This window comes from Corvus cornix, chromosome 5 (genome assembly GCF_000738735.6).
Source record: "Corvus cornix cornix isolate S_Up_H32 chromosome 5, ASM73873v5, whole genome shotgun sequence".
Taxonomy (NCBI): Eukaryota; Metazoa; Chordata; class Aves; order Passeriformes; family Corvidae; genus Corvus; species Corvus cornix.
In genome coordinates this window covers 38,121,806-38,142,897 of record NC_046335.1, presented here as the reverse complement: position 1 = coordinate 38,142,897, position 21,092 = coordinate 38,121,806, and the positions used below count along the sequence as shown (strand labels likewise).

At 39.5% G+C, this 21,092-nt stretch overlaps 2 protein-coding genes across 4 annotated transcripts; one reads left to right on the top strand and one right to left on the bottom strand.

Annotated features, from left to right (window-relative positions):
* Nucleotides 1-455: 455 nt before the first annotated feature.
* OIP5 (Opa interacting protein 5) lies at nt 456-7,382 on the bottom strand. 2 transcript variants are annotated; one of them, XM_039551772.1, is made up of 5 exons: nt 6,985-7,382; nt 6,788-6,854; nt 5,664-5,717; nt 5,053-5,134; nt 456-3,753 (listed from the first exon to the last, which is right to left on the bottom strand). In XM_039551772.1, exons 1-5 carry the CDS (start codon nt 7,316-7,318, stop codon nt 3,598-3,600), a joined length of 693 nt encoding a protein of 230 aa, XP_039407706.1. In that variant the 5' UTR covers nt 7,319-7,382; the 3' UTR covers nt 456-3,597. The 2 variants fall into 2 exon arrangements, with proteins under 2 accessions (XP_039407706.1, XP_039407705.1); XM_039551771.1 differs by having other exon boundaries at nt 5,664-5,786; nt 6,985-7,381.
* A 255-nt stretch (nt 7,383-7,637) lies between these two features.
* Nucleotides 7,638-20,821, top strand: NUSAP1 (nucleolar and spindle associated protein 1). 2 transcript variants are annotated; one of them, XM_039552620.1, is made up of 11 exons: nt 7,638-7,787; nt 8,958-9,023; nt 10,091-10,282; nt 11,316-11,490; nt 13,164-13,253; nt 13,972-14,072; nt 15,058-15,245; nt 17,335-17,510; nt 18,496-18,606; nt 19,139-19,250; nt 19,733-20,821. In XM_039552620.1, the coding sequence occupies exons 1-11, from the start codon at nt 7,695-7,697 to the stop codon at nt 19,818-19,820; spliced, it is 1,392 nt and encodes a 463-aa protein (XP_039408554.1). In that variant the 5' UTR covers nt 7,638-7,694; the 3' UTR covers nt 19,821-20,821. The 2 variants fall into 2 exon arrangements, with proteins under 2 accessions (XP_039408554.1, XP_039408553.1); XM_039552619.1 differs by having other exon boundaries at nt 17,335-17,522.
* The last annotated feature ends 271 nt before the right edge of the window (nt 20,822-21,092 follow it).

Here is a 21,092-nt window from a genome sequence, read left to right as displayed (position 1 = left end):
AACAGAGGTTGCAATTGTCTTTTTGCTTTATTTCACTTACTAAATAAAAGGGAATTTGGGTGCCATCTTTCTGTAAATTAGTGTGTTCTCTGTAATTCAAGTCTCTTAGTGGATAATGCAGTCAATTTCTGCTGGCAGTTTCAAAATAAGAGAATGTGTGGCATAGCCTACATCACTAATACTTTTCCAAGTTTAAACTTGTAATTAAACATGTAGAATACTAGCTTGTTATTGCAGAATTTCATACTTGTAGCTTAGCTTAATTTTGTAAGTGGGCTTAACTTGTGCAGAACACTTCTCCATGTACAGAGGCTCAGTCCTCTCTTAAATAGAAAGAAGTGACTTGGAGGAAGAGAAGGTGTGTCAAGTTAACTCCTGTTCATACTTCATAGCCGACCATTCATAAAGCACCGTGTTTTGGGTTTAGAACGGGAGTTGTGTTTTTTCCCATGAATGCTCTTTTTAGATATGTAAGAATTGCCAAATGAAGATAGGAGTATTATAAGAAAAGATAACTACTCTGTGGTATCACAAGTTAGACTGAATGAAAGTCTTTGAGCCAACTTCTTCAAGCAACTAGAAAATTTGTAAGACAAATTCAGCCCAGCGGTTAACCATGGTCATTCTTAATTCTTTAGGGCACTATGCATGGTTTTAAAGTTCATTGAATATTTTTTTTTGTAATGAGTAAGCCATTGTATCCTTTGTATTTCCCTTCACTATAACTGGGGGAATAAACTACTTCAGGATGTCAATGAAGTTATCTTCCTTTTGAAAAATGTAACAGCAAAGGAGAAGTATTAGGTATAAATTCCTAAAAATTACCTTAGTACTTAATAATAGGCTAAATAATACTTATACTGAACTTCTGATAGCATTCTTGCATGGATTAGTGGAGGAAATTATTGGTGTGACTATGAACTATGTATTCCCATTGCACATGTTTTACATGGTAACAGTGAAAGAATGTCTCCCTGCAAATTCTGATGTTTTTCCAAAAGGCAGCTTGCTTTTATATCTATGCATCTTTGAGGATTTCAAGATAAGATTTTATTCTTTTGACACTGTAAAGAGGAACTGTTTAAAAATGAACCTGGAAACTCTGCACCTGTATACAAATTTTTTTAGCAATAAAGCAGCACAGGCTGAGAATGCACTAAAACTGGATGTGTCATCTGTTCAGAAGAGAAATTAACCAACTTACTATACACTCCACTCCACTTCTGCAGTGTACTTGCTGTAGCTTTGTCAAAACTCAACAACTTGAACTGAATTCATATATCCTGGATATCTGCTTTGGGGCCAGCTGTCCCAGCAGACTTCAGGCAGAATAGCTCCTGACTTAGACAGCAATTAAATAAAAATTGTTATTCCACTCATTCTAAGATGTGCAGCTTAGCAGTTAAGAGCTTCAAGGGTTGTTTTAGAGGGTAGCAGAAACCCTCTGTTGCTTGCATGGATTGCCTAAAAGTAACAGGCCCCTCAGAAAACTGGTTTTTATATGTTCATATTGTTTTGGTGACTACATTTCTGAAAAATTTCTTCTGTGGTTGGCAAAGGTCCTCCCAGTTTCAAAGATTACAGAAATGTAGTTTAAAAATTTACCAGCTATTCTTCAGCACATACTCATTATTTATTTAAATTCATGCTAAGTAATATAATTTGAGCAACCGTTACTTTAATGCTTCATAACAAACCAGGACCCAAGCAAGATAAAGTGATGTTTTTCCTTCTGCAAAATTAATCAAAGGAAAAGTAGGCCTAGGACTCACGTGATATTGGCAATGATTTGCAAAATATGAATTTCTGAATTTCAGCTTTTAAGAAGTTCCTTCTTCATAATTTTAAATATAAAACAAAAATGTAACCGACAGCTTTCTTTTTCTTTTAGGGATCAACACTAATGAAGCAAAACAATTTAGCACTATTATTCATAGTATAGACATAAAGTCTATAGCAAGAAACAGTCTCAATGCAGAAACTGGAATGAAAGGGCAAAAGCAAGTAGTTCCATATCAGTCACGTATTCTTAGACTCATGCAACAACACAAGCACTGTCACTCAGGAAGTACTACAGAGGTGGTATTAGAATTTGTGAGAGTCCCTCCTCTCCATGCACAATGACTGCTGATACTCCATGGTTTTGCTTACCACAATGAACTGAGCCCATATGGAACTCCCAAACAAAAAGCAGCACAGCGAGTAACAGTAGTAGCCTGAGTACCAGCTGCCTACCTCAAACCTCTAAGGTGCCTTACAGTGAGTTTTGTCCCCTTTGCTCCAAGCCCATTATGAGTTATTTTATAAATAAGACAAACAGGGAGAACTGGCAGCAGCAGCAACGAGGTATGCAACCTGCTGGTCATATATATGGAAGTAGAAGGCAATTTGCATTACTGGAATTAATCTGATCAAGTAAATAAAATCCTCTCTAGACTGCAAGAGACAACTACTAAACTTTCCATAAAGTTCATTAGCCCTCTAGGGAAAAAACATTAGCCCTTTAGGCAGCAAAAGGGAGAGGAAAGTGGCCCTTTACCTTCCAACAAACAAGAATTGTTTGTTGGAATTTGTTACTGACCCAGTAACAAAGGGTAAGTGGTGCTTTCTTTACTGTAAAATTATTTTCTAAATGTTTGGAAATAAGCAGAACCAATTTGCAACAGTGAGAAATGCCAATGAACCATGAGTACCCATTAGGTATTTTTTATGAAACAACTGGCCAATTGAAGGCAACAGACAAATCCTAACTTCAAGAAAGCAGTGCTTCCACAATTGTGCAGAAGACTGTTCCTTGGTTTCACAGTTCAAGTCCCAGAAAGAAATGCTCAAATCTGTTCAAGGCAGTTTCTCACAGCCTTAGCTGGCAGAAGTTGACTCAGCCCTGTCCATGGGGCTGCACTTCAGCAGACTTGGCAGCCACATGGGTTGCCCTTTAACTGAAATCCAAAACCTTGTGTTCCTGCCTGCACAGGAACCACATGGTGCCATCCAGACTCATGCACTAAGAACACTGAACCAACTGTGACATGCTTGTCTGCTGCTTTTGCAGGCAACACACACAGGCAAATCTAAAAACTACTCAGGAGTCCCTTTAGCAGTGGCTCACATATGAGATGTAGCTAATGAGCCACTTAAGCAAAAACTAGCTGCCATTAAAACCAAGGCTGCCATTAACGCTGTATCTGTATTAAAAGGTAGGACACGAACTTAGTGTCTCTAAGAATGTTCAATTTGTAATAGTGGTTCTTGAATATCATCACCTTGTTAAGTTTGTTTTCTGTAGCTCCAGAAATCTGACTGTAGTATTTCAAAGGCTGTTTTTCCCCCTGAAGTCATTAGAAAAACCAAAGTCACAGTTACACAGCCTCAGAGGGCGACGTGCTGCATGGGTGAGCTATTGAGTCTTCAAGCGTAACTTCAGTCCGTCAGATTTTCACGTGTTCCCCTGAAGGGATGCACTTCATCATCAGTTCTTTGCACACACAGCTAAAGCAACAGATCAACACTCAAACCCATTCTGGTGCATTATTTCATCATAATGAGCAAACTCAGCAGAGATACAGAAACAACTCCAGCAGTTCTTGAAAATGGGTATTAGTTGGCATTAACTCTTGCATATCCTGCCTGTAGGTCATCTGGATCTGGTGAAGAGTTTTGCCATTCTGTTACATAATTATTTTGTTCCAGTTTCTCCAGCTTCTTCATCACTAATTCTATGCGACCATTGAACTCCACAAGCTTATTTTTCACCTAGAAAAAAAGAGAAATTAGAGTATTAAAATTAGCAAAAAAAGTCCTAACACTGGATCTTTGAATGACCCACACCCCACTTTAAGTGGCTAAAGAGCAGCTCACTTTCAAGATGGGAAAATACAGAGGGCTTGATCTCTATGCTGCATGTTTAGTATAGACAAAACAAGCACCCAAATCAGAGGGCTGCACTACGAACTGGAGATGGATGAATGTGTGCCAGTATCAGCCCTTCCAGGGGCATAATGGAGATAACATTTAAGGAGATGGAGTTGCAGCAGTTTTACTGTGATGAATCTGATCTTACCCAGTTAACTCATTACAAGTTTTCACACAGCCAGAGATCTTTGATAATATGTGGACTAACTGTTTCATCATTAGCTTAGGAATACGTGTGGGCATTATGTCTCAAAAAGCAAAGGCCAGATGCTTGAGCTTGTTCTAGTCAAGAAGGAAACTCTCTACAATCACATAATTTGTGTTTGCAATGAAGTGCTATCATATTTTTACTTCAATCTTGTATTTTTACTAAATCACGTCTCGACTTCAGAAGTTTTACCTGGATAAGATTTTTGCATCTTAGCCTCACCTGACCTGTAAAAACACTGATCATACAGAAACTGGAAGATGACTTGGAAGAGGACAAAACTTAAGAAATGTCAAAGGCCCATTAAAAGAGAAACTAAAATCTAAAGTCAAACCCCCAAAAAGTAAGGAACAATTAAATACATAAATACTGGGTACGCTGGCTGTCTTCTACACACAATAACTTTATTTGAGCTAAGGGACAGGCAGTTAACTAACGTAACAACTACTCAGGTTCAGATAAGAACATCCAATTTGAGCACCAAAACAGGAGGGAGGTCCTAGAGTTGTCTCTGAAACTACAAATACTGCCATGCTGTTTTGAGCTTACACAGACATAAAAATATAACTCTCTAAAAATCCCTTTCTAAAAAAAAATTTCTATTTTTTAAATTCTTCAACAGTGACAACACAAGTTGTAATACTTAGGCCAAGTCTGTACAAATGATTCTTGGGGTTTTTTTTCTTTGTAAGGTATAGAGATAAAAGGATAACAAACGGGCCAAAATTCAGCTGGAACTGGGTATGTATTGCAGTTTAGGAGTCTTAGAAAATGTTCCATGTCTCATGCATTGAGTCAGTTATTGTCATATAAGGGCAGCATTTTCTCAATCTTATGCACTTAAAACCCCCACATTTGTATCAATGTTTTTGAATTAATGTCCAAAATTATCAGCATTTTAAAAGTATTTTCCATTAATGTGGATATCTTACTTTCTCCATTTGTTCTTTTAAGGTCACAGCTGGAAAATTCACTTTAGAAGCTTCTATAATCATTTGGCTTTTTAAGAGGTAACTGGAAAACAAAAGGGGACAGGGAAAAAAAAAAAGAGAAGAAAAACTGTTAAAAACCCAGTTATATTATTTAGACAGATGATTTAAGATGATTTTAAAGCAGATTCAAGGTTGTTGCCAAAAGTAATAATTATGAAAATATTCAAAACGTAACAATCATTTTACTTTGGAATCAAGATCCTCTCCTCACCAACTATAAGTAATTTACAGCTTCTATAGTCAAGTCCTCAACCTATCATGGAACCACTTTGATACCTTACATTAGCTACATGAATCTGGAACTGAAGGAGATTTCAGTATTACACACAACTAAAATTAAACTCTTACATTGCACAAGGACACTTAAGAGGTGCAAGGCAATCAAAGGGATTCACATCAACACAAACAATTAGACGTCAAGGATATTAAAATCTCACACCATTGTGCTCAGACAAAAGTCAAACCACTTTTGTTAGCTGTAGGCTAGTTGTACAGTAACTTACAACTACCTGTGAAGTCACTGCCCATAAGAATACAGTGTAGTCACTCACCAGATGATGCTGTCCTTGAAGAAACAGAACAAGCCCCGGAGATATGCCAGGTCACTGCCAGAAGAATAAAGAATGAAGCCCAAGGTCAAGCCACATGACCGACAGGTTAATAAATAATAAGCACTAAAAGGAGAAAGGGAAAAATGTTCTTAAACAGAAGTCTTTGAAATCATAGATGCTGCATGTTTGTCAGAGGGTGTAAAATCTTCAGTTCTATCAGGGCAAAGTCCAAGGCATAATAATGCCTCCACCTCAAAAAAAAAAAAAACCTACAAAAACAACATGACCATAAGAAATTTGCCATGTTGTGAAAGAAGTAATCTCTTGAATAAGTGACATTGCTATTAAGGAAGAAAATGCACATCTTATTATCACAGAGTGGTTTAGACTATACTACTCAAAGATGATTTAACTGATAATGCATGTGCCAGCTGAAAATTCTGTCTATTAAAACACATTATTGCCCCATGCAGAGAGAGGGGCAGGGAAAAAAGTCAAAAAAAGAGCAAGTTTTGTATTGAAGAAGTTCCCATATAGTCCTTATAGTTTGTAAAACAGCCTTTAAACAAGCTACTGATTCCGTAAGCCCCCAGATGACATTTCACGTTCTTCCCATTAGACTGAGTTACCAAACCTTGCTAACTGTACGTTCATGAATGGGCAGTACAAGTTCTTTATTTTCAGTATTAAGAAAAACCAGCTAACCAAAAGCCACCCCTACCCCCTCCCCGAAACCAAACCAAACCAAAAAAACCCCACCAAGCCAAAAAAACCTCAGAGATATTTTAAGTAAGAGACCTTTTAGGGGGGAAGAAAGGGACCTTATATAAGTTAAGCTGCCTTCTGCTGCATTGCTCGAATGTTCCTCTCCACCTATAGAGGTTAGAGCAGCACAACTTTTGATTTCAAATGAAAACTACATCCCTACAAGATGTTTCACACATTCAAGTGTGAAACAGGGACAGAAGTCACTTGGGAGTTTGCCAAGCCCCTCAGAACCCCCCGCGCACAAGCCGGAGGAGCTCCCGGTCTTGCCGCAGCCCGGCTTTGCCCGCACGATTTACCGCGGCGGCCACTCTCACGGCAGGCCGATGCCAAGAGCAGGAACTACGGGAGCTACGCACCATCCCAGGAGGGCTCCCTCGAGGCCGACCAACAGAGAATCCTCCCAGGTCACATCGCTGGTGACTTCTGAGGAGAAAGAGAGAGAGACGCGCTGCAGCCAAGAGCCCCCGGACCAACCCCAGCCCGGCCGCCCCCGCCCGCCCCGAACGGGGCAGCGGAGCGACCTCGGCACCCGCCGACCCGACGAGGCACTGACTGAAGCAGATGAGGACGCTGAGCCCCGGCGGCTCTTGCCCGCACAGCTGCAGCGAGTCCCCCAGCACCGTCCAGCAGCCGCGGCAGTGGAACACGGCGCACTCCTCCGGCAGTGGACCCTGCCGCCGCGGCGGCGACGCCGGTGCCGGCGGCAAGGAAGACGCCGGCGGCAAGGAAGACGACGGCGGCAAGGAAGACGACGGCGGCAAGGAAGACGACGGCGGCGGCGGCGGGATCCAGGCGGTAGAGGCGGGGGCGGGCGCCCGCTCCACCACAATGGACCCGGCGACCTGCGGCTCCTGGAACAGCTGTCGCAGCTGCCGCCGCACCGCCATTTCCTCCCGCCGGGCGTTCGAGCGCGGGGCCCGCCCTCCGAGCCTCGCGATTGGAGGACGGCCCGCGTATCTGCGTTGCCTTTGGTCAGCGGCCGCGTCAATCCTCGCCGCCCGAGGCTATTGGGCAGCGGCCCGCACCGCGCGCGCCTTCCCCTGCCGGGAGCGCCTTTTCGCGGTTGAAAATAAGCACGCGCGGCGGGCTGCGCCGCCATTGGCGGCTCCCTCGCCCCGCCCCAGGGCCCCGCCCCTTTCCCCGGCCCGGCCAATGGGCTGGCGCGGCGGGCCCGTTCGAACGGCGGGGGCGGCGCGGGCGGCGCGGGCGGCGTCGGTTGGCGCGCGGCGGGCAGGGCCGGTCGGTGCTGCTGCCGCTGCTGTCATGGCGCTCGCTTCGCTGCAGCCCCTGGAGGCGCTGAAATACGTCGAGCTCCAGCGCATCGCCAAGGCCGCCGGGCTGAGGGCAAACCTTCGGGTGAGGCGGGGGCGGCTGGGAAGGAGCGGTGCCCGGGAAGCTCCGGGTTCTGGGGTGCCCCCGTGCCCGGCCATGAGCCGAGGGAACGCGTCCCCGCGGGCGGTGCCCCCTCCCGGGTCTGGAGCGGCGCTGGCAGCGGCACCGGCCGCGCGGTGCGACGGTGGCTCCGCGCTGGGGTGCCCCGGGAGGCTGTGCTGACGTCTGGGAGGCGGGCAAGCGCTCGAGGAGGAGGAGTGCAGGGCTCCGGTGCCCCCGGGGAGGCTGCCCGCTCGCCTCCCGGCCCGGCTGTTCCCCCCCGCTGGTGTTCCAGCGCTGTTTGCCTCCATCGTGGGTAGTTGTGGTTGTTTTGTTTGATTTGTTTTGGTTTTTTTTACGACTCGGAGTGGGAGGAACAGTGACAGCAGGGTACCTTAAGGGAGGAGAGGGCGCGTTTGGCAGTCGAGGTTAAGGGCGAGAGGTTTAAGGACGCCCCAATGTCCTGCCTGGAGCCGCAGGTGCACGCGTGACACGGCCCGGCCTCTCCTGGCAGGCGCTGCCAGCAACGGGAGAAGGCATAAAGCCTTAAGGAAAGATCCACACCTTGGGTGGACAAGGCAACTCCCTGTCCTCACAGGACTTAAGAATTGTTCTGGGAATGTTAGTTGCGGAGTATTTTGATTGATTTTATGCTGCCCTTTTCAATTAAGTGTTTAAGAGTCTTTCATAGCCTGAATTATCAATGGCGTGTTTTCATTGTTATTTTATTAATATTACTGCTGATGTATGCGAGGGATGAAAAGAATGCTTTGCATGTAGCATGTCCAAGACAGAAGGAATTGCAGAAATTTGATGCAATTTTAATTCAAGTTCAGCTGCACTGTGGGGCTTAGAACAGTTTGTCTCATTCATTGAACGATTAACCTTCTGAAAAATAGACAGATCAGAAGAAACCCAGTCAGGGAAATTTGCCTTTGTGCCTCTGGAGAATATGCTACATATTAATCTGTGACCTTCAGCACTTTATTTAATTGACTGACTCGAATGACGTCCTAGGCATGTCTTATTCTGTTGGATTCAGGAAATGTTCTGCTTGTTTGTTGGATCAGTTTATAGGAGGCTGGTTGGGCTTACAGAGTTCTTCAATGACTTAATGGACTGTTTGGTTCATGTGGTGTTTTGATTTCTCTTCAGGCAGACAAATTGTTGGAATCATTGAAGCAACACTTTGAAGGGACAAAAGAAGAAAGTGAAAATATGGTAATAGATAATAAATCAGCCATTTGCTTTTAGGAAGTATAATCCTTAATTTGTAACCAATTGAGCAGGGCACGTGCTGAAGGGTGTTTTTGACCATGATGGGAACTGTAATAGAAATACCTTTTTCTTCTTAGTGCCCTTAGTTTAAAGCACTCATGTACTGATAGACATAGATATGCTAATGTTAGCTTTGCATTGGCCTCCTCTATGACTGAAAGCTGATTTCCTTTCAGCTGCCAAAATTAACAATGTATTTTTCAGCATCAGTACAAAACTCTTCTCTGTGAACACTAACATTTAATTTCCACTGAACAAATACTAATTCTTGCCTGTGTGGCTCCAGACACTATTCAGTATCAAATATAAAAATATTTTATTATTTTGCATGCTTAGATGAAGGGGACTAGATGCTAATTGGAAAGCATTTTGCATCTACTACAATTTACTTACACTAGCACTATAATGAAAGCAATACAGTTGTGCTACTTCCTTTATTTGTCTCTTGTGTATTGTTTTCTTAACTTTAAAAAAGTGTTCTCTGTAAGCTGAATTATTTTGCTGAGTGTGGTAACGTTTTTGAAGTTTTTGATAAAAAGTAATTTGTTATCTGCTTTTTCTAAAATACATCTTCCTTGAAGTGCATCTCCTAAAAATCTTCTTTAAAGGTTTGAGGAACTGGTGTAAACCTTGTCAGCTTTTAAAAAATTTTTACAAGCATGAAAGGAGTCCTGTTTTTATTGGTGAAGAGTATTCCACAAATGTGGGAGGGTCATGGCATCATGCAAGTTAGATTTCAAATATAAAGTATTAAGCCTTTATAATCTTATTAAAATGAAATATGATAAAACAATAATAGGAATTGTATTTAAAGTCTCCAAACAAGGAGCTTTGATGCTTAGGGGAATCTAGATAGTGCCTGTTTCTTGATTACTACACTGCTAAATGGCATGCTACTGTTTTTCCTCTGTATGAAATACTTTTTTAATAATGAAATTGAAACTGTCCCTGGAGTACTTAACTTATGTTTGTGTCGGGTATCTTCTGATTGTAGTATTTTTCTGCTACAGGATCCTGTAAAGAGTGCATCTGCTTCCATTAAATCGGATGAACTGAGCAATCAGGAGGAAATGATGTCTGATTCAGGGTCTTTTATTACAAAAAGACGTGGTAAAGAAAAGAAAATAACCAGAAAAAAGAGGAACTCCCATGAGGAAATGAATACCAGTGAAGAAAAGCCAGTGCTTTCTGATGAGAAAGAGGTAATTTGCATTGCATGCTTTTGTGTGCTGACTGTCCTGCCTTCCTCTGAGCATAATTTAAGCACAACTTGATTTCTTTTCTATCACCACTTGTAGATGATATATGTTTATATGTGTGTCTTTGGGTGTGTATACACATGTATAAAAATTCATATGCAAACATTCTGGTACTGGTCTTTTGTACTTTGTAGCACTGACTTTTGTCTATCTTAACTATGTGCTATCCCATAATAAACAGACATTACATGCAATCATTGCTTCAAGAAAATAAATTCCTCTAAGAAATATACAATTCCAAACACTTTATCTGCTTTCTCTAGTTCACTGTAGTATTCTGAATCTTAGGCTAGTTTCAGAATTTATCTAAAATAAGGCTGTTCTTGCTTTTTTGATACAGAAAAAATCATTAGAAGTCACACGATTGCCTAAACATCATAATTTTTCTATTGTGAGGGTTGTATCACTGAGGGAGAGAAAGTTTCAAGGTGAGGTGGAGGCAGAATTTTTCTTTCTAGAGTTACAAGATGTAGGTAAGCTAAGAACTGTTTGAAAGACTTACTCAGGTAGAGGAGGGAAATGAGAAAATGAAGAATGTTAGTCTGTTAGTGTTAGAGATGTACAGTATACAAAGATACAACAGTAAAAAGTAACATCCTCAGTGAATTTATTTTTACTTGCAAATAATTAACTTTTATGAATAAAGGCAATTTTATACTAAAATGTTAGAGCTGTGCAGTTAAAAGCTTTATAATATATCAAAGTTTGTGAAGTAACAGGGTAAGTATTTCACAAGTTAATTCAGTTTGGACTTCAGAAAATCTCTTGCTCAATCTCCCAATGAAAGCAGACTCAGCTATAAGGTTAGACCACAGTGCTTTAGGCTTTATCCAATCTGATACTGAAAACCCTTGAGGATGAAGGCTATGCACCTCTCTGGGCAATCTGTTGCACTGACTCACTGTTCTCAGAACAACAGCCTTTCTTTATAGCCACTTGGAACAAACTGGTTAAACAAAGTATGTTTAAATTGCAGGTGCATTCTGAAATGGAAGAAAGTGAAGTGCCTCAGGGTGAGCACAAAAAGGGACAGAATGTATTACAAAACAAGAAGCAAATAGCTGAAGAGAGGGCTATTGAGAATCCAGAGATGGGTACTGGACAGAAAAAACAAGTAGAGAAGACTTCTACTAAAAGCAGGGCAGAACAACGTAAGTAGAAAATTGGGAAAAAGTAACTTCAATTTGTGCTACTTCAAATAACCAAAAGGGACATTTTATTGCGTCTTCAAGGATTTTTGTGGCACGTCTGTTGATCACTACCTTGTTTTGGGGATACCAGAAGAAAATCAGGCTGCTTTGAGTTTGTGTTACTTGTTTAACATATTGTAACACAAATCCACAAATTCTGCAGTGTAGGAATTTTGCCAACTTCAGAACTTTGACTTCAGAACTCTTGTTTTCAGTGAAGGAGTTCTCAGAGATCTGGGTATATTTGAGTTTTACACTTCCAAAAGGATCAGTGCCTTTTGGAATACTCTTGAGGTGTTAGTTGGATTTTTAAGAAGTGGCAAGAAAGGGAGGACTTGCTTCCTCATGCTTCATTTATTTTTTTCTACAGGTGAACAGTTCTATCTTTTTCTTTCCAGGAGTAAAATTAGCAGAAAATAACAGAGACAGAATCCTTTATAATTTGTTTGAACTACCTAAGAGTGTCTGAATATATTCCAGTGGATCACTTTTTCATCTGGTGGTGTTTTTAGTCCTTCAAACATGATGCCACTGAAAATATGAATTAATTTATCCCCCACTCATTTGTGTATGCAGCTGACATGAAGAGATGACTTTGCCTACCCAATCTGATTAATTCTTGGTATTGTGGGTCTGTCAAGTAAAATGCACACCTGCATTTGCTCTGTTAGGCTCAGTGTTTGTAGTCTGTAAGTTTTATTATGGATATTCTTGTTGTTCCTTAGAATTTACAAGGACAATCTTATGGGAGACCACCAATAATTTTGAACTAACTCAAAAATCTGTGATTTTCTATGAAGGTTGTTTTTTTAAAAAGAAAAGCAAGAGAGTATGTGGGGGATGCTTGGGTTGAGGCAGCACTCATCCTGACGGAACAGTGCTCATCTCTTCCTATAGCTGTAGTAACAAGTGTCTGCATTTAATATTGACAAGTTGATTTTTCAACCATTAGTTTTAACTGCACGCCCTTTCTTGTTTCCAATAAGTATTCCAATAAGGATTTCTTTCAATATATTAAGGTCATCTAAGTTTACTTCTGAGGGGATGTGAATGAACAGAAAAGCAAATGTTTGGTTTTGATATGAATGAACTTGATATAAAGTCTTTACCTGATTTTTTTCTTAAGAAAATTAATCATTAAAATGTAAACATGAGCTTGTTACTGTACCTGAGAGCAGAGGTGACAAAAACAACTTGGACTCTCTGTATGTAAATAAGGCAGTGGCAGAAAAGTTGGTCAAAAGGTATTTCTTCTTTGTTATCAGCATTTAAAAAACACAGATCAAGGCCTGTGAATTTAAAGTCTGCTTTGCTTACCACAAGCACAGTTCTCTTGTTAACTTTTCCTGAAAAATATTTTACTACCTATCGTAAGATACTAGCCTAATATGACTTTAGGGTTCATGCTGGGCTTGAGGTTTTACAAGATATGTTATTATTGACAAACGAATTAAAACACTTTTGAGAGACTTAGAACATATCTATTCCAGCTGGTTTTATTTCTCAAAACCTAAACCCTTGAGGAGATAAAATGTGTTTTGAAACAAATATTGGAACACTATTTAAAACCACTGTGATTACTTTAAATCATCTTCCAGGAGTTCTAATGCTTTTGTCTAATCTTACTGTACCAGGTGATGCTCATCCTGCAGGAGGGAAGATTCCTCTACGTGTAGGCCGTGCATCTAGGTCTGCAAGAACAGGAACAACAGCTACTACACCAAGTAAGATAACCTACCATCTTTAGAAATAGATGTGTTTTCTCTGTGTAAAGGGAGACTTGACTTAGTTCTTCACAACTCAAATTTCTATTCCTGTTCAAAGAAGAGAATATTCTCTCTTTAAAAAGCAAGCAAGCAAAAAATATTTCCCAAAGGTACATTTCAAGGTACATATTCCAGCTTGTAAATTCATAGTAGTAAATGACTGGCATGTATGTTAAAAAACTGGTTTATTGAACATTTTGGTGACTTTTGGATACAATACTTGCAATTAGTGATTTTTCAAAGAACAGGAACACATTACTGTTACTCCTGCTTGTTTAGTTTTCACTTTATAAATTCTATGGTTGTGCTGTACTACTATACATTAGCTCATGTTCATCACTTCTTAAAATGCATTAAATAATCTCAAATGCAGAAGTATTTATTGTTTTCTTTAACTGCAGAATTTGGGGGTTGGGTTAGATGATCTTTAAAGATCCCTTCCAACCCAAACCATGGTTCTATAATCCTCCAGATTACCAGGTAGCTGGCCATGTAGCTGGTGAAATAGATTCTTTTGGTCCTGTTTGGTCAGCTGTGTCTACAGCCTTTAATTAGAGGGATGCAGTGTTTTCTTTGAGGCCATAACAATAGGTGTCACAACATTCTCCTATGAAGTATTAAACTTCCTTAGGACCATATCAGATCTGTGAATCTTCTTATTTTTGGAACTTCTTAGACTTTAAAAAGTTGCACGAGGCTCAGTTCAAGAAAATGGAATCTATTGCTGACTACATCGAGAGGAAAAAAAAACTGAATGAAAATTGCAGCACAGTTAAGGTAAGAGATAACACAGGAGGATACCCATTGTTGGCATATTCATTTATTTCCAGGGCCTGTCTGTAAAAGTCTTTTCAGGTCTCTTTAGATCAGTGAGTAGCTGGTCATGTGAACATGCAGTGTAATGTTATAACCAATGTAATTTAACTGTAGTCCTACATAACTAGTTATATAGTTATTTGTATATAACTTATGTAACTATACAAGTTTTTACATGTTAACAGTGTACAGCTGTAGAAACCAACAACTAACTTGTTGGTTTTGAGTAAAAATAATTGTCACAATTACTTTTGTGAAAAATCTCCTGGAACTTTTGTTTACAGCTGTTGAATTGCTGTAGAACTTAAGCAAGGGATAGGTTATTTTTCAAAGAGCAGGAATGAAATATTAAGTTTCTCTTCTGTGCCTGAACTATCATCCAATGGCTGCATATGACTCTCCTTTAAAATACATGCAGTATATGTTCTCAGTTCCTGTATTTCACCCTCACGTGGGTGCAAGCTGCTAACAGGGCCTCTCACAAAGTGCAGTAGAGCCTAAAAAAGTGACAGTAATGTGTCAATGAATGTATGAATGAGTACGTCAATGGCCTTAGAATTGTTCAGGTTGGTTACTCTAGCACTGCCAGGTCCATATCAAACAGTCATAATGAATCAAACTCCTGAAGACTACATTTATTTTTTTAATGACATATATTGCATCATTGTGTACTTCAGACAAATTACTATTGGCAGGTGCCAATGGTCAGAAAATCAATTCCCTTAAGAGTATCAGAAAAAGACACTCCACATTCTAAGGTATGTGTTGTCAGGTCAGTTTAATAATAATAAAAAAACTATTTACATTTAAAATAAGCTTTTAAAGAGGAAAAATAGAAGGGAGAGGTCATATGCTTCTGATGCACGGTTTGTTTTCCTTTCTTCTTGCCTGCTTTGTAGATAATTTTTCAGCAGAGTCTGGTAACTCAGAATTTGCTTTTCCCTAGAAACAAGCCAGTGGCAAAAGATTTTTATTCAGCCCAAATCCAGAAAGAGGCAGATTCTCCAACACCTGCACTCCTAGTAACCTCCGGCGCTCACCACGCAGTTCTCTGAATGTTGCTAATCGGAGTATTTTATCCCAGAGATCTTCATTTAATCCTTCTGTACTTTCAACATCCAAAATGAATGTCAGGTAAAAAGAACAAACCAAAGCTACCAGCAAGCCATTTGATATGATACACGTGAAATAATCAACACTGACAGAGATTTTACTACATCATTTCTCTTCCAAACATGAACTATGCAAGACTAATTCTGATTACTAACTTCCAGCCTGGCTTTGTAGCTGGTTTAAGCCTTACTGCTCTGTTACTATCTTCTTTCTTCATTTTTATGTCTGTTAGAGGAATCTCAAATCCTGGCTTTCATTTTGCTAAACTGTTCAAGCCAATTATTTTTCTTCCCTTACTGTGTTAGGTTTTCCATTTTGCCAGGCAACCTAATAGTTTCTGTTTATCTGAATTAATTTATCTTTAAAATTTTTTAATCAGAACTCTATTCAGTATTCCAGGTAAGTCTTGCAATGGACTCATCATTTGGGGTTTTTAGGTACTTTCTTCCTTTTGTCCTATACTTCCCCTCCCCTTCAGGTCACAGCAGGGGTCCTCTTGTGATTGACTACTATAAGCAGATTGTTTCTAGCAGATGGGAACCAAGCTGACACCAGAAAGTCATGAGGAATTGCTAAATGAATGAACTCATACTCAATGCTATTATACCTCATCTTATTTCCTTTTAGAATACCATGTGTATGTCATCATTCCTCCACAGTAATCTAATTCTCTGTTAGTGTTAATACTTCCTGAACTTCTGTTATCAGTACATTTTATTAGCTTATTAATAATTTCCCTAAAGTCTTGATCAAGAAACCTTTTAAAAGAAGGAATTGAAAGGGCAGTCCTTATGGTATCCTATTGATAAATGTCCTTTTGCTTGGATTTCTTTGTAGTGAAAGCCCTTATTTCTACTATTTCTTTGTTGACTTCTAACTATCATACCAATTTTGACTTTAATCAGTTTACTAAAGTTTCCACAGGGACTGAAGTTCTGATTAGACATTCTCCCTTTGCTAACAATTTACGGTTGTTTGCAGGCCTTGGTTGTGTTACTTTCTCTGATGACCTTCACTTTTCAACTTTTGCGTGCCAAGACCATGGCTGCTGGGGCTTTTTTTTGTTCCTGAATAAAGTGTGTGTGGGACTGTTGTTCTTAAGTCAAATAATGCAACTTCTCATACTGGTATCTGATAATATATAATTATGTCACTTTGGAATGCAGGTCTTTTGCTGTTCAAAGGTCAAAATCAAGTTTACAAACTTAGTGGCTTTGTTTTTACTTTAAAAGTCCTCTTTTTGATTTCAATAGATAACAAATGAAAAAAATACACTGCCCCTAGTGTCCTCTTGGATGAGCTTGGATGTCTCCACTGCACCCCTTATTGATTCCTAGCAATATGTAAACCAAAACATTACTTTTAGAATTTGCTTCCGTTCCACTGGTCCAAATTTGCACCGTGATGGATCTTCCAAGTTGTACTTCATCATAAACATGCTTGCCCATAAAAACATAGCTTTCCTCAACATTTACTCCCTGTCTTTCTGAATCTTGCAAGCTTATAGCTTATTCTTAGTACCTTTTTGATGTGGATGTTACTTCATTCAAGATTTTGAATTTTATGCATGTACTCACAAGTATCCCTAAAAAATGTGCATATACACACATACATACAGAATGTGCGTGTGTCTTGGAATGCAGGTAACTTGGGTGTTTAAAAATTTCCAGCTTCTTCCTCTTGTACCTCTTCGAGGTCTAGCATTCTGATAGTTAATTGGCTTTCAGTTTTTCTTAATCTGAATTTTAAAACTAACGAAATATGCAGACTCCAGAATACAGAATCCAGATCTAAAGTAAATCATATCTGTTGGTGAATAAATCTACTTGCTTATTGCATCCAAATATATTTGCTTTCCAAAATAAAAAAGAAGTCTGTTCTTTGTAGTTTGTCATATTACTTACTGCTGTTGATGCTGGCTCAGAACTTAATGTTATACCAACAACGTATTTTAGTGCAGTTTTTGCATAAGCTGTGAACATCTTTCACACAGTAGATCTTTCTACCTGTAATTAATAAAAGTAGAATGCAGAACCTTCTGTATTTTGGCAGATGGCTTACATTCCTTGTAGGTGACTAAATTTGTCTTCATGTTTCTAATAACTTTCAGGTTCTCAGAAGCCACAAAAGATAATGAGCACAAACGCTCTCTTATCAAGACTCCATCTAGAATGTCTCCATACATGGAGGAGATCTGCACACCTGACACTCAAAAGAGCTGCAAATGTATAAGTCAGAAGAACAGTAAGGGAAATGCAAGAAATAATGATCTGACTGCATCAAAGGGTAAAGTGGATGGTGAATATTTGGCTCTTTCAGATCAAGACTTTTGTCTTACTAAATTATAAGTTTTTAACAACAAATGTCATGTAGACCCAGGTTTTAATTTAAATCTCTAATTTACGACTGGTTCTTCAGAACTGCAGTAGTTTCTTTGTTTTCCAGTGGTTTGAATAGAATGTTTAGGTGCCATGTCTTAAACATATGGTACCTAGCTACCTACAGAAAAGAGGGCAGAAAATCTTCTAGCCCTTTAGGGACTACATAGCAAAAGATTCATATAGCAGATACAGGGACACCCTGTCTGCAGTGAGAGGAATTCCTGATACTTTCTCAGAGGTCTCACTCTCCTTGTGGGGTTAAGCACGCATCAGGCTTCTAGCTGTGCTTTAGTACAACCTGTTATCAGCCTCAGCACCCTGATCAACTCAGGAACTAAAATTAAGAAAAATCAGAAGTCTTCTGATTACTAATGATCTCTGCAGCAGCACAACAGCTCTGCTATCCAGCCATTGACACCCTTAGCATCACAGGGATATTTGCACAGGTCAAGAACCCAGAGCTGCCTGGTTTGCTGTATAATAGTGATGTTTTTAAGGGGCAAGCTAAGTTCCATGCTAATCTGAAGCTGGCCTGTTCCAAAAGAATGCTTCTTTGTTTAATGTGAAAAACCACTTGGTTCCAAAAATCATAGAGAAACACAACTTGGTGTGAAGGACTAGAAAAACATGTGAAGCTGTATGTGCTCTTCCATAGTATAATCACAGCTAAAGGGCCAGTACTCTACAACTTTTGCCCTCTCCAGACCTGGAAGCTCCCCATTTCAAGTGAGCTTTGTTTGTGCAATTCTATCTTTAGAGGTGTCAGCAGGGGCATTTAATGACTCTTTGGTCTTGATAATTGTAGTGTGGTCTTCACAGGCACTTTCCAACTTTCTGTGTACATTGATGCTCTTGCAACTCTAATTATGGTATCTTGATGCCTTTTGTAGTTCTTACCCCCTTCAAGTTTGGTGCTCAACCTGCAGAACCCACAAGTGGAAAGAAGACATTTGATCTCAAAGCAAGTCTCTCTCGGCCACTTCGGTATCAGCCACATAAAGGTACGTTGAGCCTGTGCAGTCTGCGTTGCTCACACCCCTTACACCCCCCTGTTCCTACCAGGGGCGCATTGATACAAACAGCAATAGTGAAGTTTGCAGTCTCCTTTCCTGCCCCTTTTCCTTTCTCTCTGGGTTCCCACATAGTATGCTTTAAATTTCTTCACAGTATATACTTTAAGAACCTCCCACTGAAGATTAAGATTTTATGACCAACAGCCCATAAATACAAGAATAAATATCCTTGTATTCCATTAAATAGATGTATGTACAGGAAATATGAAATATTTCTTACACAGTGAGGTGGATTTTTTTAATCTCATGTGAGAAGCTGAACTTTGCATGCTGAGTGTTACTTCTAAGTACCTGTTACTACTTACAGAAGAACTACTTGTAGGGAATGGGCTGGTGAATCTGATAATACAGCTTGAAGAGGCATTTCATCTTAAAGACCATCAGCAAGTAACAGACTAGCTAGGATAAATTCATGGTAAGAATTACTGAACTAGTCTCTCTTTTTGCTCCTAAATTGTAGGACGACTAAAGCCATGGGGAGAATTTAAAGAAAATGCTGTTCTCAGTAAGTCTGGTGGTAGCAATATCTCTTCACGTAAGAAAGATTACAAACAGCCACATCTCCAGACAAGGTTAGTATACCACTAGTCTTTTTATGAATAGTGTTACTTAAAATAATATGATGATTCATTCTTCTTTTTAGGATTTAAATGTAATTTGGGAAAGAATACTTTTTTTGTATTGAAGCTATTTCTCCTTCCAATGACTGCTGAATTTCAGGAAAGCCAACAGGAAAGGCTGCTCTGAATTTGTTAAACTTTTTTTTCCATGAAAGGTATCAGTTTCACAATTTGGAGATTTACCTTCATCTTGGAAGAAGCTGTCAATATTGACATGCTGTTACCTTGTGTGCTAGACCTGTATGTCTGAGCAGAAGTATGTTTGAATTCAGTCCATAATGGTACTGTTATCTCTGCGTATGGCAAAGGCAGTACGTTGATTAAATGGGTGTTAAGTTGTGGTCAGCTTCAGATTCCTTTGGTTGCTTGTGTCTCTACCTTTAATATAACTTGATATGGTCTCTTTTTTTTTTTTTTTTTCCCCCCCCCTCCAGGGAAGAAAGGCGTGAGACACTTGAGCAAGACAGAAAAAAGAAAAAGGCTCATGCTCTTGGAAAACGTAGAGGCCTATCTGTGTGTTAGGACAAATAAGAAGTCCTAACTAAGACATCACTGTAAATACTGTTCCTGTCATGTAAAGGCTTGTGCTGTCTGTGTATGGTTCAGGTTGCTATTAGCTAGTGGAATCCAGAGAGCAATTAAGGAGACCTTGTAATGTGCCCTGAGCATAATGTTTCTTTGATCAACTTCTCCACTGAGATGAGAGTTCCAAACTTTCAGGGGCTTAGAATTCTCTTGTTGCTTCATAATGTTTTCATTTAACTAATTTACTTGACTAACATATGTTCAAGAAGAAAATACAAGCGGAAAAAAGATGCTCAAGAAGCCTCCTTGCAACTTAGGATAGGCTTGCGCATCAGAATGCACTTGTTGTGTGCTAGAATGCAGGCTTTGAACAGCAAGCTTCAAAATGTTCCACAATATTCAAAATGACAAGAGCTAGAAGTACCTGCTTGCCCTGTTCTCCAGATCAATCCTTAAATTCTCTAAATTGCAGCAAGTATTCAGCATTTCTAATTGCATGCTTATGACATAGTAGGGAATTTCAAAGAGAGGAGAAAGCATGCAAGCTCTCTGGAAAACGAAAAGCTTACAGCATAACATAATTGTAAACTACCTTTTAAAAAAAAAAGTCACAACTGAATTTACAAATTACCGACTTTGATGCTTTGAGCAGTTAAGATTTTGTTCCTTTCTATGGTAAATAGCAGATGTTAACAAAATTCTCTTGCTTTTCATCTCCAAGATGCTTAAAAGAGGTTAGAGTAGTGTTGAGACACATTCAATACTTTGGTTTTAAAAGCAGTTGTTATTTTTACATTAAAAAATACATAGAAAAGTTGTCTGGATTTGTTAGGGATAGAACTAGAAAGGTAATTTAGCAGTTGTAATCTCAGCTGTTGAGCAAATACATGTTTCACCGAATTTAGTGTCCTATCAAATATATGTTGCAATGTCAAGAACAAGCTATTTCTTTTATAAACTGAATGGGGAAAATAAATATTTTGTATCTCTCCTGTTTATCAGTGGCTTTATCATTTAGTATACTATGTATAACTGCTTCCTTACTGTAGCACTCTTTTTGTTCACACTTGTATTTACTACTGTGTTTTCCTGTGCCAAGTTTTCCTCACAAACTCACCTGCCTGCCACTCCATGAAAGATCTTTGCTCTGGTATCTTTAGAAATAATAACCCTCATCCTTCTGCACTTAAGCTGTTGAATTGATAGTACAAGATCCTGTTTCAGCTTGCTTCATTGTGGTCTCTTCCATATAAAATACAGGTACATTTA

Bases quoted from the DNA above. Each gene is read 5' to 3' on its own strand.
- OIP5 (XM_039551771.1), bottom strand. From the start codon at position 7,318: ATGGCGGTGCGGCGGCAGCTGCGACAGCTGTTCCAGGAGCCGCAGGTC. The intron at 6,855-6,984 runs GTCAGTGCCTCG...CTTTCTCCTCAG, and splicing joins CAGCGTCCTCATCTGCTTCA to AAGTCACCAGCGATGTGACC. The intron at 3,754-5,052 runs GTAAGATATCCA...CTTTTTTTCTAG, and splicing joins TAAAAGAACAAATGGAGAAA to GTGAAAAATAAGCTTGTGGA.
- NUSAP1 (XM_039552619.1), top strand. From the start codon at position 7,695: ATGGCGCTCGCTTCGCTGCAGCCCCTGGAGGCGCTGAAATACGTCGAG. The intron at 10,283-11,315 runs GTAATTTGCATT...TTTAAATTGCAG, and splicing joins TGCTTTCTGATGAGAAAGAG to GTGCATTCTGAAATGGAAGA. The intron at 19,251-19,732 runs GTTAGTATACCA...CCCCCCCTCCAG, and splicing joins CAGCCACATCTCCAGACAAG to GGAAGAAAGGCGTGAGACAC.